This window comes from Schistocerca americana, chromosome 4 (assembly GCF_021461395.2).
Source record: "Schistocerca americana isolate TAMUIC-IGC-003095 chromosome 4, iqSchAmer2.1, whole genome shotgun sequence".
Lineage (NCBI taxonomy): Eukaryota > Metazoa > Arthropoda > Insecta > Orthoptera > Acrididae > Schistocerca > Schistocerca americana.
The window spans coordinates 44200335-44216803 of record NC_060122.1 but is presented as its reverse complement, the minus strand read 5'-3'; the positions used below and the strand labels follow the sequence as shown (position 1 = coordinate 44216803).

At 41.9% G+C, this 16469-nt stretch overlaps 1 protein-coding gene across 1 annotated transcript in view; it reads left to right on the top strand.

The window, feature by feature from the left end:
• Positions 1 to 8099, top strand: part of LOC124612577 (dehydrogenase/reductase SDR family member 11-like) — a 43313-nt gene extending 35214 nt beyond the window's left edge. Inside the window, exons 5-7 of the mRNA XM_047140861.1 lie at positions 3943 to 4072; positions 5719 to 5793; positions 8001 to 8099. Of these exons, the coding sequence (XP_046996817.1) occupies positions 3943 to 4072; positions 5719 to 5793; positions 8001 to 8099 (304 nt within the window). The remainder of the gene's footprint in view (positions 1 to 3942; positions 4073 to 5718; positions 5794 to 8000) is intronic.
• Positions 8100 to 16469: the final 8370 nt, after the last annotated feature.

The following is a 16469-nucleotide window of genomic DNA, read 5'->3' as shown; positions in this document are numbered from 1 at the left end:
AATGTCATCTCGTAAGTACACTCTTGCAAATTTTCGTGCAGCGTTATAAGCGTGCGTGATACTTTTCCTGTTAGGTTTAGCTTTACACCTCATTTACCTTTCATTATTAGAAGACTAGCTACTTTCTTTACAATTCGGACAGTAGAATTACAGGTGATGATATCGTGTACTGTCGTTGAAAAATAATAAAATGATTTCCGTTTTCCGAATACTCTTTTCTCGAGGTATTGGTTCATATTTATAGCTGCCAAAAGAACAAACACTACCTCACTTGTTACAAACTGTGTAGTGTTTACCCAGTTTAAGATAACACTTGAAGATTTGCAGTTGGTTTTTTTATTTTTAGAGTTTATGGTCTTCGTTTTCACTTAACTGTTGACACCACTGTGAATCATTACTGTTAATCTGGTGCTGTTACTGTTGGTGGTAGTGTTGATGTGACGATGGTGATGGTGGTGGTGGTGGTGATGGTAGTGGTGGTGGTGGCTCGGGCGGTGGTATATATATATATATATATATATATATATATATATATATATATATATGTGTGTGTGTGTGTGTGTGTGTGTGTGTGTGTGTGTGTGTGTGTGTGTCTGCGTGAGTGACAGTCGGTAATGTCCTGTCTATGACAGCCGACCTCGTCTGAACTTTAGTTTTATCTGCACTCGATGAAAAATTTAACAACTGCGCAAGTTGCAAAATATCCATTACGATTATGTTTTGTTGTTGTTGGGCGTTTTCGTTGCCGAATTTCCAATCAACGTCTCACGTTTCGAGAATGGCTAGAAGTTTTTGTATTTTTGCGTGTTTATTAACGAACATGAAAGCTGACTCTTATCTCCACAGTCTGCACTGGTGTCCAAAATTAAACCACTATTCCCCCGTTGTCTGTATAATTCACGATATAATCATAGCAAATGTCAACAGACGTGCATACAATCGTGATCTGCATGAACGATGACATTCCGGTAACGCCAACGATGACGTCAGAGCACCCATCAAACGAGGCAGTATTTGTCGAGCAGTGTGACAACCGCGGTCGTGGTGTACACAGTCACAGACGGTGCCGTGTGGCACAGAGGAGTCGCCTATCAGACTCTCTGCAGTGAAGAGAATGGAAGCGGGACAGTCACATTAACCAGTCGTCGGAATGTGTGTGAAAATGCGTTAAGCTGGAAAAAAAAACGAAGGAAAAATGGTGCAGTTGTTTACGTTCTGTATTTTTTACATTGTTTCTACTTTACTGTCATCTGTTTGTATTGTTCTGCTGCAAAATTAACGCAACCTTGCATGATTTCTGTTTGTTGCTTGGATTTTTGACACCAGAGTAGATAAGACGTTTGATTGTCAGAAAAACATATTTGCATTATACACGGTTTTCTCGAATGAAGGAGTCGTTACAACGGATCTACTTTCGCTTCCCCTTAGAAGACAGCGTCTGTGAAAGTAATGTAGCATTCTGCTACCATCTAGAATTCTCATGCATCTAAGGAAACAGGAAAATTAGAATTGCGCGAGACGGTATGGTACATAAAAAAGGTGGAGGTGTGGATTTTTGACCCCCGTCCAGCGATCCCCATGAAAATTTCCTGTGGTTTCCTTGTTCATTTTAAGGCCTAAGCCAGAAAAATTCTTTCAAGGCCACCATTGATTTCTTAATGTGATCATTTTAAACAGGACTAGTGTTTGTCCCTAGTAACCCCGATGTCGACGGGACATTAAAACTTCTTCGCGTAGACCTGACGAAGTGCAGTGTGCTTTTTTTGTGTTCACTTGAACTATAGAAACGAAGGCATACAATTATTGTAACCTACAGATCTTCATAACCTACTCTCTGTAGAGCTGCAGGCATTTTGCTATATCTGTGTACTAACTCATCATGTGCCTAAACCACTGCCCAGTAGTGCTAAATACTGTCACTTGCTCACTGTTACGACCAAAAACATGCTGCAGAGTTGATACTAACATTAGCAATACTCATCAACGAAAAATTCCTCGGAGGAACTAAATGTACAGCACATCTGGTGTATCAGTTCCTGCACCTGTCGAATCTATCAAACACACTCCTCACACCTAATCCTCTGTTTCGCTCCCATGGTTGGTAGGGAGGAATCTGCAACTTCTTCAGTATCACACTGAAGTTTATGTATTTTAAGGAAAGAAAACAATGAGAAATACAGACGTATTCATAAGGGTGGTGTCACTTCAGTGCCAATACTACCCCTTCTAATTGCGTGTGATTATGTGTATGGCAGTAAATGATGTGATGGTAGTGGCATGATCACGCTTAATAAGTGAATTAAATTAACCTTACCACTGACAGTCTCCAACTGGGAGTACCGTCTGGGTTAGTCCCCAAGTTGTGACAAACCTCCACTCTGACTTGATCAAGATCGGTGTTTGGAGTCTAATTCTAGCAAGAGTAGATCATCCGGGTACTGACAATACTTTTATTATAAAAACTACTCTCGAAGAAACAATGCGAAATGATCATTCATTGGCATAGGACGTTAGCTGCTACTCATTGATATTAATTTGAGATTTTATTCGACAGAAACATTTATGTGGTTGACACTGTTTAACATCTAAGTTAAGAAAGCCCCTACACTTACTGGCACTGGCAGTAAAAGGCACTGAGATCAAAGAAATGGAACGCTCGTATTCTGAAAAAGTGCCTATCTGCCGAGCCGTGGTGCGTATATCGCCGAATTGAATTCTGTGAAGAACAATTCTGGAGCGATTATCTGTAAACTGCTGCCAGTAGTCGTAGAGGCAAAGTGCTTTGCGTAGCTGAAAATTCTGACTACACAGAGGACGTCAAACGGCGTCTGCAACCTCCTGGGGTCGAGGCCACTTCCGTGAAATGACGAATTAAGAATTCTACTTCATTATAAGCCAGGAGCAGAGACATTTCATAAATGTAACGTCTGTAATGACTTCGTCTCCCCGAAGAAGCACAGGTACATACCTCTGTTCATAGAGAGACGAATGATGCAGTTCCTAGTGGCAACATCAGCACATTCGAATCTAATGCTGAGACAGTTCTCTGACACCTCGCCAGCCATGTCTCGAAACGGTATCCACCTAAGTTTTTCACTCACCGACACTCACCAGAGAGCTCTCAAAATCGCTTTGTAGTCAAATATATCCTACCGACACCACCAAGAGACGCCCCCCGGCAGAAGCGTCCAGTTAGTAAACCTCCCGTCGTTAGTGTGTATTCTCCTTACAGCCAATCACAGCCCCGACTACAAAATGAGTACCTTCCACTCTACACATCAAGAAGCTATCAGTCAACTTCTTACAGCTCATGTTCAGCCCAATAGAAGTTTCTAGAACAAATTATGACCTCTCCTCCATCTGCAATTGAACTAACCGAATACGTTTCTGTGTCTTTTGGCAGAAATGCGGGATGGCACTTCGCGTAAGTACTTCTTTCGGCCGTTAACACGCATTTACGGCAGGCATCCCACGTACATTCCTTATGCTGAAAAACGCTGTTCGTGGCACTTGTAAGATTCTATGTCTACAATCTCATGCTTTCTGCGTCATCTCGCCTAAGCCTCCGTAGCGACCACAGGTCAATCAAGAGAAGTCCTTTCCACCGGCCTCACGATGAGGCGACTGTCTTGGGCTGTAAACTATCAGCATTCTCCTTTTAGATCCATGAAACGGGCTTCCCAGCAGCATCCATGTCGATCACAGGTACCGTGAAGTCCCACTTTCGCCTTTCTGTCAGAAAATTACATTCTCAGTTTGCATCTCCACAGAAATGTTAGTATAAGGCTACCCAGCACCAACCAAGGAACCTACTAAGTAAATGAAATACGAATTGTCAAAATTATTCATGTTTGGTGGTTAAATCCTGCCAAGTTACTCAGTATATAAGCTTTATCCACATAGTACAGGCAGTACAAGTTTGTTTCTGTTTCTTGTTTTCAGTATAGCTGGTCATATCATGCCATTCGATCCATTGTACTCGATGTACTACGCCAGCAAGCATGCTGTCAAGGCTCTGCTTGAAGGACTGAGGAAGGATCTGGTTGCCAGGAAGAGCAACATACGGTGTGGGGTGAGTTTCAAATGCATTATGTTGTTTCGTTTCGAAGCCTCCGAGCGGGACTGGTGTTTCTTAATTTTGTGGTTACGTAAATACACTTTTCAATCATACAGAATTTTCCAGTCTGGTAAATAGACAGTTGAAACAAGTGTACATAAATTGCAGGAAAGGAAATGGAGTAAACAGAAACTTAAAAAGCTCATTATAAGCATCCAGGCTTCGTTATAGACATAGGAAGTTAATTAAATAAACCATTGCTAACACAATCTCACAGACGAATCTGCCACTATGGAGCAGACTGTGTGCCAATCTAAAACTTGCTGTCTGTCTGATCCAATGCTCCGAGTTTTTGACTCCAACCTTCGGTAGCAAGACTCCTACTGGCTGACTTACCCACACAGAATCCGTCTCCTTACTTCCGCAGTCCCACTGCCTTCCTCCACTCCCTCCTGCGCTCCAACCATCATAGAAGCTCTCCATGGGCACCTTGGTCCACTGGCCTTGCTGAAAGAATGAATAAGGGAACAAATGCAATGAAGTAATCCCCTGTTGTCGCATTCATCTAGTAAATACGGCTATCAAATATTAAAGTCATGTAACAGTAATTGTTTATTCCGTGCTTGGATTCAACAAATAATCGGAATTCTCAGGCCTAGTACGAAGAAGACACTGCTCAGCAATTAGACTTGCAGCAAGGAGTTGACCATTTTATCTGCCATGCTGAAATCAGTGGTGGAAGAAGGCGAAGGTGGGCCCGCATGACTTGTCAGTTTGCAGTTGAGGATGCGTGGTGCCGCGTGGCTGTTGACAGACAGCCGGTGGCTTTTATCTTCTCATTTCTCTGTAGCCGGCCGCGGCTTTACAAGCGACACTAAGAACAGTTCAATACGCATCATGTGCGATGTTTTCTCAGTAATCGTTCCGCAGGAGAAACGGTCACTCGACATTGGCACAGAGCTGCTGTCCCTTGCAAATCGATTGTTTGCTGTCTCCCAGAGTACACGTGATGAATTTTATCTGCAGTAATTTACCTGCAAGGGTGACATCCAAGCTATATTTTTGCAGTTGTAGGTCAAGTAACAAGAACACAATCGGAAAAGTGGACTGAAAGAAGAACCGTCCGACAACGAACGGAGGCTGTGGATGTCACAAAATGACAGTAGATCTTTGGATGAATGCAAAGCTCAATCAGTCTGGAAACTGAATACGAGACAGGTTGAAATGTCGCATGAATGGCAAGTCAGAGTGCCCACTCCGAAACGCTGTCACCTCTTCACATAGAGTGCGCTCAAATCAACCAATTCCATCCCCTCGAAGGACCGTGCTCAAGAGTTTTCTTCTTCATCCCCCCTAATCCTGTTTTTGATGGCGCTGAATTTCCCATAGTGTCACCATGTTAATGGTGGTCTCAGTTTCCACTGTAGCACAATAAAGGGCAGAAATTAGGTAGCTCCACCCTATCATTCGACGTTACAGGCTGCCAACCACTTCGATCCCACTCCAGAGAATCACTCCACGGCGACCAGTATTGAGACAAGATGTTCCCACGGCAGTCTCATAAGACTCGATGCACCAGTCACTGTCTGCATCAAGTTCCCTACATACTCACACGCCAGCTTTTCGTGAATGGGTTCTGGTTTCTGTTCTGTGCATTGCAGAGTCGCCAAGATGGCACCAGCTCAACAGAAGGCCCGTTAGTTTCTACTGGGAAGGCCTTTGAGGTTCCTACTCAGGTATATCAGGTACTTGGAAACTCGGTGTCGTCCATTAGCTGTCTCAGCCTTTTAATGGGACTCTCATTTCAGAGTGAAGTGAAACACAGTCACCAATTTTCAGAGGCTGCCGGGATAGTCCTAATAATGAAGTGTGGCTTAACGGGAACCCTATTGCTCAGAGCGTTGCACACTTTTTAGTACACACAAGAGGTCGTCACTTCATCGCTATTCAAATGTACTTCTCTGTAATCACATCCGTAATATCTTACATGGAATAAAAGGAACCACATTGTTGTCAATATTTTATCAACTTATCTTCAAAGCTATATGCTTCGTCGGATGATAATCATTGAACACTTTTAGTAAATGAAGTCTGGTATGTTGCGTTCTTTCTATTCCACATCACGTTGTGTCTAATTGTAAACAGCATAGATTCGCGTATTTTACATCCCACTTCGCTGTGTTTCAAGGCCCTTTTCCCTCTCTGCTCCCGTCTATTCTCTACAATTGGTGTTTTAAATGCTTTGCCGATTAGGAAAAACAGATAAATCGGCTGTAGCAGAACACGCTTTTCAGCCAGGAAATCATCAAGTGAAGTTTTCCGAAACAAAAATTTTATCTACGACGACGAACTATTACCCACGGCTTTGTAGAGAAGCAATTGAAATATATAAACATAGGGATAATTTTAATCGGAAAGAAGAGACCATGAAACTTAGTGATATTTGGACAGTAGCACTACAGAATTGCTAGACAGTTTTATCCGTGACAAGGTTACGATCGACAGTTAAGTTTTATCTCTGACAAAGGTTATCTCTGCATATCACGTGTAACTCTGGTCACGCCCACCTTCTACGATACATAAGTCGCTCTCAGACGTCCGACCCGTCAGTCGGCAAGACTCACCGGAGGAGAAACACCCCTCTGAAGATGTCCAGCGAAGCACTGGACGAAACGTCAGGAGCTGAAGAGTTTCATGGACCACGACCTTACATCCCGCAAGGTTTACCAGAAGATATTTCATCCGGTCGTGAAAGCCTTCATACTATGATTAAATGCTTTTGTTTCGTAATTGGCAAACTGCTCTGTATGTGTGTGTCAGTGAATCTCTCGCTAACTATCTGAAAGAAAGGTTCTAATACTCTGGTTACCATCTCTGATATGGAATCGTCTATTGCTTCCCTACTCCTGAACGCAAATAGATCCTTGCAAATAACTTTTCTTATGTATGAGATTCCGATTAATCTACAACACACCTGACCGTCTGTAAATTAGAATCTATGTCAATAATGGTTCACAGGAATACTCAGGGTGGCTTTATCATGAACAATCTGTCTTACACAATGGTTAACCGTTACGTAATGTAAATGTGCCCCTATCAGAAAAATGCAGCTTCTGAATTTATGTGAAACTCTGCAAATCAAAACTGATCTTAATTTCTCTCAAAATAGGTATACTTGAAAAAAGAGACAGCATTGGTCGTATATTTTTTACTATTGCTAAATCGATTTTCTGTCACTGAGTGACCATCTTCAGTGCTATATTGTATAACTTAAATTGGGATGCACTGTTGTCACTAAGCTTACGGCAATCACATGAGTCTATGTAATGTAAATTTGTAATTGTTTTCTTCTTAGTGTCAGTAGGTGAACCAACTGCGGCGTCATAACGTTGAGATGATAGAAACAGTAAATTTCTTTAAGATCTTTCATGGAGAATATAAGAAACAATTGCAATATTTCCAGTACTAGTATCACTGAAAGCAAATTCACTAGAATGTAATTCTCGTCATGAGATATCTTTCAGTTCTTGAGGTATATGCTTCTTATTAGCTTGTAATGTTCCCAAGAGAGTTTGCTTGTGATTCCTCCATAGATCTTCGGCCAAATCAATTGAATCGTAATATCTGTCTGTGGTGACATGTCACCCTGATTTATGTAGAGGAACCACCAGGCGTTTGACCACAGCTGCAGCGGAATTTTGTTGTTTTGCACCATCATTTCTTTTCCCAGCATAAGGCTCCATGCTGAGAACATATCTGGTTTTAGCGTCTGTGAGCATGCGTATAAGTAAACCGTATTTACCAGGTTTTCCCTTCATGAAGGTCTTGAAGGGACGCTTGCCGTGGAACAATGAAAAAATTTCATCAGTAACAATGTGCATCCCAACAAAATAATATTTTCGCAGTCATTAATTTATTTTATGAAAAATTACTCCTGTTGCAGCAAAGTTATCAGGTTTCCTGCGATCGCTTCTCGACTGTCTACTATCAGCTGCTGGAAAGTGATTCGGCTCATGGTAACAGTATAAACAAACCTTCCTGAAGTGTAGGACCATTAATCCGTAACAGATGACATACTGTCATTCTCCTTCCCCATAATAAAAATAAGTCCTATATACGCCATGAGTTCAATACTGTCTGTCTTGGGTATTTTCTGCCTCAGTGCCTCTTCAGTGGTACGCTTTATTATGATGTTGACAATTTCTGGAGATAAAAAATTTCGAATGATTCTCTTGTTGTTCCGACTTTACCTTCGCCTTTATGCCTTCTCATTCTGACTATGTTTTGTGCACTAGTCTTCTAATGTGAGGAGGTTTGGTGCTAAAAAAATTTCCAGTGCTTGTAATGTACTTGTCATTAACTGGCAGCTGCCTCGTCATCAGTTTTAGGTTCCCAGTCTTAGGTTCTCTGTGACTGTCCATATCCTCCAGCACAACACATACTTCTTCAGGTTCACTAACTAGTCGTCAGTTTCATCAAATTCAACTTGAGAATCTGTAGATTCTTCCAGGATCTATGGTATTCCTCTGTCACTAAGTGACTGTCACTACATTTTCAATCACAGTTGTATCTAACACTGCACTAAGTGCCCTTGAACAGGAAACAATAAAGACCCAAACGGAAATGAATCATTGATGAGACCATTGTTGTTGTCAACCCAGAGACACATACTTTCCCCGCGTTCTAAGGTCACACCATGTTATTATTTGTGGAGTAAGACGACCGTCGTGGGGAGTCGCATTACTATCAAGAGGGGAAGACTTTATGAACATCTCACTTAAACTTAAACTTTCCGATTAAACTTAAACGAGAAATGTGGAAGATTCATAGAATCTGGGGGAAGACTTTATTAAAGACAATAAATATTTTTTTACAAAATTTTAAGAAATAAAACACCTGACTAGATTTCAATATTTCCAAAAGGAAGGCATAAAGTAACGTATCCACCCAACCCTTTGGTATTGAGAGGGTTAATATCGGTCAAATACAGTCTATAAAGCTTTTACAGGGCCTTCTGACTGCAAGCTGCAGTTATTTACGTGCTGTGCTATTTGTAATAATAGTAATAATTGCCACTGGAAAGCTTCGTTTATGTTTTTTATATTGAACAACACGACGTATCATCGATGTCCCTCCTAACTTGGTGCTTCACACTATTTAAACACTTTGAAATACATACTTTGAAGATGTGTTGTGAATAATTAGATCCAGTGTCTCTATTTGAATGCCAACGTAGACATATTTTTCTGCAGCTATAGGCCTGGATAGGGTAGTTTTACGACATAGAATTTTCAGGCCTAATTTCTAAAATGACGACTGTTGACCTTTGCCTTGGGGTGCATATTTCAGACTTTGGTCACTAATTTAACGTCTGTATATATGTGGAAATTAACTCACACTTTCTTTTACACTGCAGTGTTGCAATGTTGCAACATCAGACAGCGTTTTAACCTCTAATAGAAATGTAAATTATGCATTTTTCGTGCTGCTGCTGTTTTTTAATTGACACTGGAGCCATCTATTGTCGTGGTACAAAGATCTAACTATGGACTCGACGTTACAGTCCAGTATTCTGCTGGTGATAGGAGGAATTGGGATTTGCAATTATTTCGCGTTTTCTGGGTTTGTGGAGTCGCATTTAAGCTACAGATCACTTTCAACAAATACGAATTTTTAATTTTTTATTTACATTTTCGAAGCAAATGCTGATTTTTAATTATTTACAGAGAAATATCGATTTTTCATGCAACCATCTGGTAAGTAACAGGAGCAAGATGTGAAAATGGACTTGCTCTTATTTATGTTTTCAGACGTTGTGGGATAGTATTTAAGGTAAAAATCTCATTTCCAATGAATAAGAATTCCTAATTTACTACATATATTTTAGATCAAATGTCGGTTTTTATTTGTGAATTAAGAAGTATGCAATTTACTCGTTCCAGTATTCCACAGCGAATGATACTTAGGTACCAACGTGAGGACAGGCATAGGCAGTCCTTAAACGAATTTTTGGAAGTTAGTAATGCATGTGAACAGCAGTCGAATCTCGCTCCCACGAATGCAGGGGGTGCTCAACGTGTGTGTGTGTGCGTGTGTGTGTGTGTGTGTGTGTGTGTGTGTGTGTGTGTATGCGGGGACGGGGGGTGCTTAATGCAAAATTTCCACAGTGGCAGTAGGTGTGCACAGGCCCTCTCCTCCTTGACCTTGGGACGAGCAGCGTGAGATGCTTCCTCGAGTGACTGGAGATAAGGAAATACTGATGTTGACATCAGTAAAATATGAAAAGCTCAACTGCGTGATATTTCCAGGAATGACTTCTAGGTTGGGCTCAAGGTTGTCTCTTTCTCTCCTTGCCCTACTACTTCTAGAATGGACCAACTTTGTGTTATAAGATATTTGCACTTAAATTTTACTAACTCAAATGGAAATGAGATTGAAATGAGGAAAGCAGTGGTGTAAGTGGCTATGATACTGAAAATTTTGAAAAGTAAATAATAAAATTATTTAGACGAGATGAAAATACAGCTGGATAAAAACAGTGGTCAATAATATAATTATGCTGTATCTATGAATGGCAAATACACAGGTTTGCAATCAGGAAGTAAAGCATTTTACCTAGATACTGAGTTTACATGTTGTTCATTACGCAACAAAATTTGCTACGAAATGATTCCGTCATGAATATGTAGGAACTGCAACAGTTTTACGACAAAGGGCCATGAATGTATGTGTTCTTCAGCGATTACGTGTTTCAGAGATGACAAATAAAAGAAACTGATGAACTACCAGACGTGTTAGGCTCTGATGAAACTGTGCCCAACTAGATGGACTTCCAAATTTGATTCATTCCTGCTAAACAGAATTTCATACACATTTTGCAATGCCTATCCAGTACAATTTCGTGGAGCAACGAAAGAAGAGATAGAAGTAACTTTTAATTTGTTAATGGATGGAGACATTTGAGTTTGTCCTGCCTCTTGTATTCCACATTAGGATTTTGGAAAATACTGACTTAGTGTCTAAACTACCGCATTCTTCTACTACTGATCTTTCTGAGCGCGGGTTGCTATTCTAGATTTGTTCCTCCAGACACATTCAACAACCCCCGCCCACGAAAGTTGGTTGAAGTATTCCTGGGATACTGTGTGTGTGTGTGTGTGTGTGTGTGTGTGTGTACCCACGAGCATAAAGCTCTGGCCCTATACTTCCGTTTCACTCTCTCGCCAGATCAGCTACCTAAAGACGCACATAGAAACAATTTTACCCATGTTTCAGAAAGAGTGCCTAAAAGTAGTGCAACGAGTCTTTATACAATTTTACTTACGTAACATAACTTACTAACAGCTATGGATTTCTCAAGACATTTGGCCGAGTAATGCATGTATAAGTTCTTTCATTAGCTAAGAACACACACCATTCTGTGGATGCACTAAACACTTACTCGAAAGCATCTGTCTCACAATACTTATATACGATTGGAAAAATAGTAGCTCGTTAATCAGACTGAGTAAGATCAGGCTTGAACTTTAGTGTACATAAGCCAAACATACGCATCTCACTAATTAAATTATGTAATTGAAATTATTCTCTGTTTATGAGTTTAACACCTCGTGAAAAGTGAATCTGACCTAACAACCCTTCTTTACGTTTTCTAGACTGAACAAGTCATGTAATTTATTGGTGAAACCTGTTGTAAAACCTTTATTTCACAATGTATGAGGGCTAATTTGGACAGTAAGGAATGATTGGTCGCGAAATGGAAACCACAGTGAAAATCCGATCAGACTTTCCACAAATATGTTGGACAGTGTCTCTAGTATGCCAGTAGATAGTGTAAAGTTGCTCTTTCTAGTTCTGAGCGCACAATGAGTGCATAACGATGCCCAGAGAATGGTGACTTCCACAAAATATGATGCGTGCCGGGAGTTTTTGGCTTCGTTTCATGCAACTCCACGTGACGTAACTGTCATGCATTATCTTGTTTATGAAAGTTTCCGACCGCACACTTCACTTCAAGGACAGTGAGGACGCTCCTGCAGCGTTTTCCATGGGAAGTGTTTGATCACCCACCATACAGCCCGCAATTTGCTCCCAAAGATTTTCGTCCCTGCTCAGATGAACTGCCGGCTATGAAGACAACATTTTGACACAGACAACGAGCTGCAGACCGGAGTAGAAAATTGTCGGAAAACACAGTAAGCTGCCTTCTTGATGAGTGTATTCTAAAGTTGGTACAATGCTAGAACGGACGTCTAAGTCGGAGCGGTGACTATGTACAGAAGGAGGTGGAAGTTGTAACTAACTGTTCCAAAACAAACATTTTTGATTTTCACTGCGGTTTCCACTTTGTGACCGATTGTTTCTTACTTGCCCAATAACCGTCGTACGTTTAATATACTTGAACTAGGATAATAAGTTTGAGAAATATATAAATGATCCTTAAATAAATAATGAATTTCAAGGGCAATTAAAACAGTTTTTTAAAACTAAGTAATGTCTTCTGTTTGTTAACCTTTGATTTTTGTTTTAGGAAATATCGCCAGGAATTGTGAAAACAGCTATATATAATAACTTAAAAAAGTATTCGCTTGAAGCACTAGAAAATATGCATACGCCTATGATGGAACCTGAAGACATAGCCGATGCAGTTATCTATATGTTATCGCAACCTCCACATGTTCAAGTACGTAATGACAATGGTCATAAAAGATGCAGATAACCTTTTCTGTGTATAAAATATTTATTTAACTAGGCATTTCTTCTTCCTACGAAAATTACAGACTATCATAGGTAATACAACATCTTGCACAGGTTTCTTACACTAAAAAGATAGGTGTTCGAAGTTTGATAAAAGTGTCATTAAGTTTTATAATGTTAATAAATACACTCCTGGAAATTGAAATAAGAACACCGTGAATTCATTGTCCCAGGAAGGGGAAACTTTATTGACACATTCCTGGGGTCAGATACATCACATGATCACACTGACAGAACCACAGGCACATAGACACAGGCAACAGAGCATGCACGATGTCGGCACTAGTACAGTGTATATCCACCTTTCGCAGCAATGCAGGCTGCTATTCTCCCATGAATACGATCGTAGAGATGCTGGATGTAGTCCTGTGGAACGGCTTGCCATGCCATTTCCACCTGGCGCCTCAGTTGGACCAGCGTTCGTGCTGGACGTGCAGACCGCGTGAGACGACGCTTCATCCAGTCCCAAACATGCTCAATGGGGGACAGATCCGGAGATATTGCTGGCCAGGGTAGTTGACTTACACCTTCTAGAGCACGTTGGGTGGCACGGGATACATGCGGACGTGCATTGTCCTGTTGGAACAGCAAGTTCCCTTGCCGGTCTAGGAATGGTAGAACGATGGGTTCGATGACGGTTTGGATGTACCGTGCACTATTCAGTGTCCCCTCGACGATCACCAGTGGTGTACGGCCAGTGTAGGAGATCGCTCCCCACACCATGATGCCGGGTGTTGGCCCTGTGTGCCTCGGTCGTATGCAGTCCTGATTGTGGCGCTCACCTGCACGGCGCCAAACACGCATACGACCATCATTGGCACCAAGGCAGAAGCGACTCTCATCGCTGAAGACGACACGTCTCCATTCGTCCCTCCATTCACGCCTGTCGCGACACCACTGGAGGCGGGCTGCACGATGTTGGGGCGTGAGCGGAAGACGGCCTAACGGTATGCGGGACCGTAGCCCAGCTTCATGGAGACGGTTGCGAATGGTCCTCGCCGATACCCCAGGAGCAACAGTGTCCCTAATTTGCTGGGAAGTGGCGGTGCGGTCCCCTACGGCACTGCGTAGGATCCTACGGTCTTGGCGTGCATCCGTGCGTCGCTGCGGTCCGGTCCCAGGTCGACGGGCACGTGCACCTTCCGCCGACCACTGGCGACAACATCGATGTACTGTGGAGACCTCACGCCCCACGTGTTGAGCAATTCGGCGGTACGTCCACCCGTCCTCCCGCATGCCCACTATACGCCCTCGCTCAAAGTCCGTCAACTGCACATACGGTTCAGGTCCACGCTGTCGCGGCATGCTACCAGTGTTAAAGACTGCGATGGAGCTCCGTATGCCACGGCAAACTGGCTGACACTGACGGCGGCGGTGCACAAATGCTGCGCAGCTAGCGCCATTCGACGGCCAACACCGCGGTTCCTGGTGTGTCCGCTGTGCCGTGCGTGTGATCATTGCTTGTACAGCCCTCTCGCAGTGTCCGGAGCAAGTATGGTGGGTCTGACACACCGGTGTCAATGTGTTCTTTTTTCCATTTCCAGGAGTGTAAAACATTGGTTGCTACAAACGCACACAGCCCATTACAGATAAATATTAAATTTACATCAAGGGCCAATAATAATAATAATAATAATAATAATAATAATAATTGAAGATCCACCTCGAGATACGATAACAGGATGTAGAATATTGACAGTGTAATAGCGCTTATGAGGAATTTATGTGACACAGATGAAACTGACGTAAGTGGAAACAAGTTATTGGGTAAGAAACAAAGTAGCATATTTAGTTCTGCTGATTCAAAAGGAAATAAAGGAGTGTATGAAAAGGATGAGAACAATAGGACAGAATTTTCTTCTGTTTACCAGTCAAAATGAAAAGAAACTTTGGTCGGCAACATTACTACGATCACTTAGGGAACCCGGCGAGTTATTGTTAAATGTAGCAGTATATACCAGCAGTAAAATACCACTATTTGAGCACAAAGAATGCAAATGGACTGCTCTATAAAAGACTTTAACTGAAAAGTGGGTAACCAACTGTGTCAGTCCTCATTTCGACGACCTCACCAATGATTTTGGCATGTGAAATATTCGCACTGTTTTAATACACAACATTCTATTTCCTTTTACCCAGTCCCTCTTATGGTTCAAATGGCTCTGAGCACTATGGGACTTAACTACTGTGGTCATCAGTCCCCTAGAACTTAGAACTAATTAAACCTAACTAACCTAAGGACATCACACACATCCATGCCCGAGGCAGGATTCGAACCTGCGACCGTAGCAGTCGCGCGGAGTCCCTCTTAGTACCGATGTCATTGTATTCATCATCTCCCTCTCACTGCTACGTCCCCTTCCCATGTCTACTTCTTCTCTCATTGGACATTCTCCTGTCTGTCTCTCTCCGATTGTCATTGTCATCATACTCTTCTCTCGCTCTTCCTTACGACTGTCTCCTCCTTTCACTTTCATTGTCTCTCTGTGTCACACTGCCATTGTTATCTTTTTTTCAGCCTCTATTGTCTCCTCTCCACTTGTGTCCTTGGGGGTGGTTTCCCTGAGGCTTTGGTCTCTAGACTAGGAAACTTAAAAGCGTGGGTGATGTGGGAGAAAGTGGGCAGTCTTTTCTTGTTAACTTTATTGATTGGGAGGGAGGATGGGAACGTTCCAGACCTCTAAGCCTATGTGTGGTTCCACTCATCTCTCTTTCTGTTTTCCATTGTCTCCTCTCTCTTTAGTTCCCACTATTATAACATTCATCCATCTCTTCCTCTTTCGCTGCCACATCCCCCAACTCCTCTCCCTCTCTCTATCTCTTTTCTAATGTCAGTGTCTCTCTGCTACTGTCTTGCAGCACAAGAAAGGATGAATATGTTCTCATGCCGAAAACTTTTGGTGGCGAAGGCGGAAAATAGACTGAGGCAGCTGGTTCCCCACTTCTCTCTGAACCTTTTACAGAGTAAGCGTATTTGTCTTTTCTGTGCTCCGACAGAAGAATTGTTCAACTAATTCCCTTCTTTGCCTGTTACAGCAGGGTGTGCTGCTTGTATTAGATGAAGTCTGTATCTCAGTAAAGTCTTGACATTTTACTTATATACTTCGACGTATTTACATACTACCACACATATAAACGAAAAATAAATACATATATTGTAACGTTAAAACAGAATCGTTTTCCGTCCAATATACGTTCACTTTACAGTCCTTTACACAGAAGAGCTCAATATTTTTAGGCTACGCCTACAGTATACCAAATCATGCGGTGTTTGAAAGTACAAAAAAATTCGTACAATTTTTTGTAAGGTGCTTACGGAGTTAAGAAGCACCAACGAATACTTTCCAGCTCAAGATAGTGACGTCAGAACCCTTGCCATGCGGTCTCTACGTCAGTTAAAACTACATTTACGCCTCAGTTCAGATGTTTTACTTATGTACGGTGAATTTAAACCTCTGGATCCCTGTAAGACATGTTAAAATCGAAGAAAGGTTTAGAAATTCCCAGAGAACATCATGTTAAGGACATACGGTAAAATTTTCAGCGATTTACCATTACAGAAGCGGCCAGCAGCACAACTAGTAGCATACTTTTGGTGCCCAAAAACACAGTGTTTAGGCGTTTTCCCAAGTACAGCCATTGAACAAAGACTAAA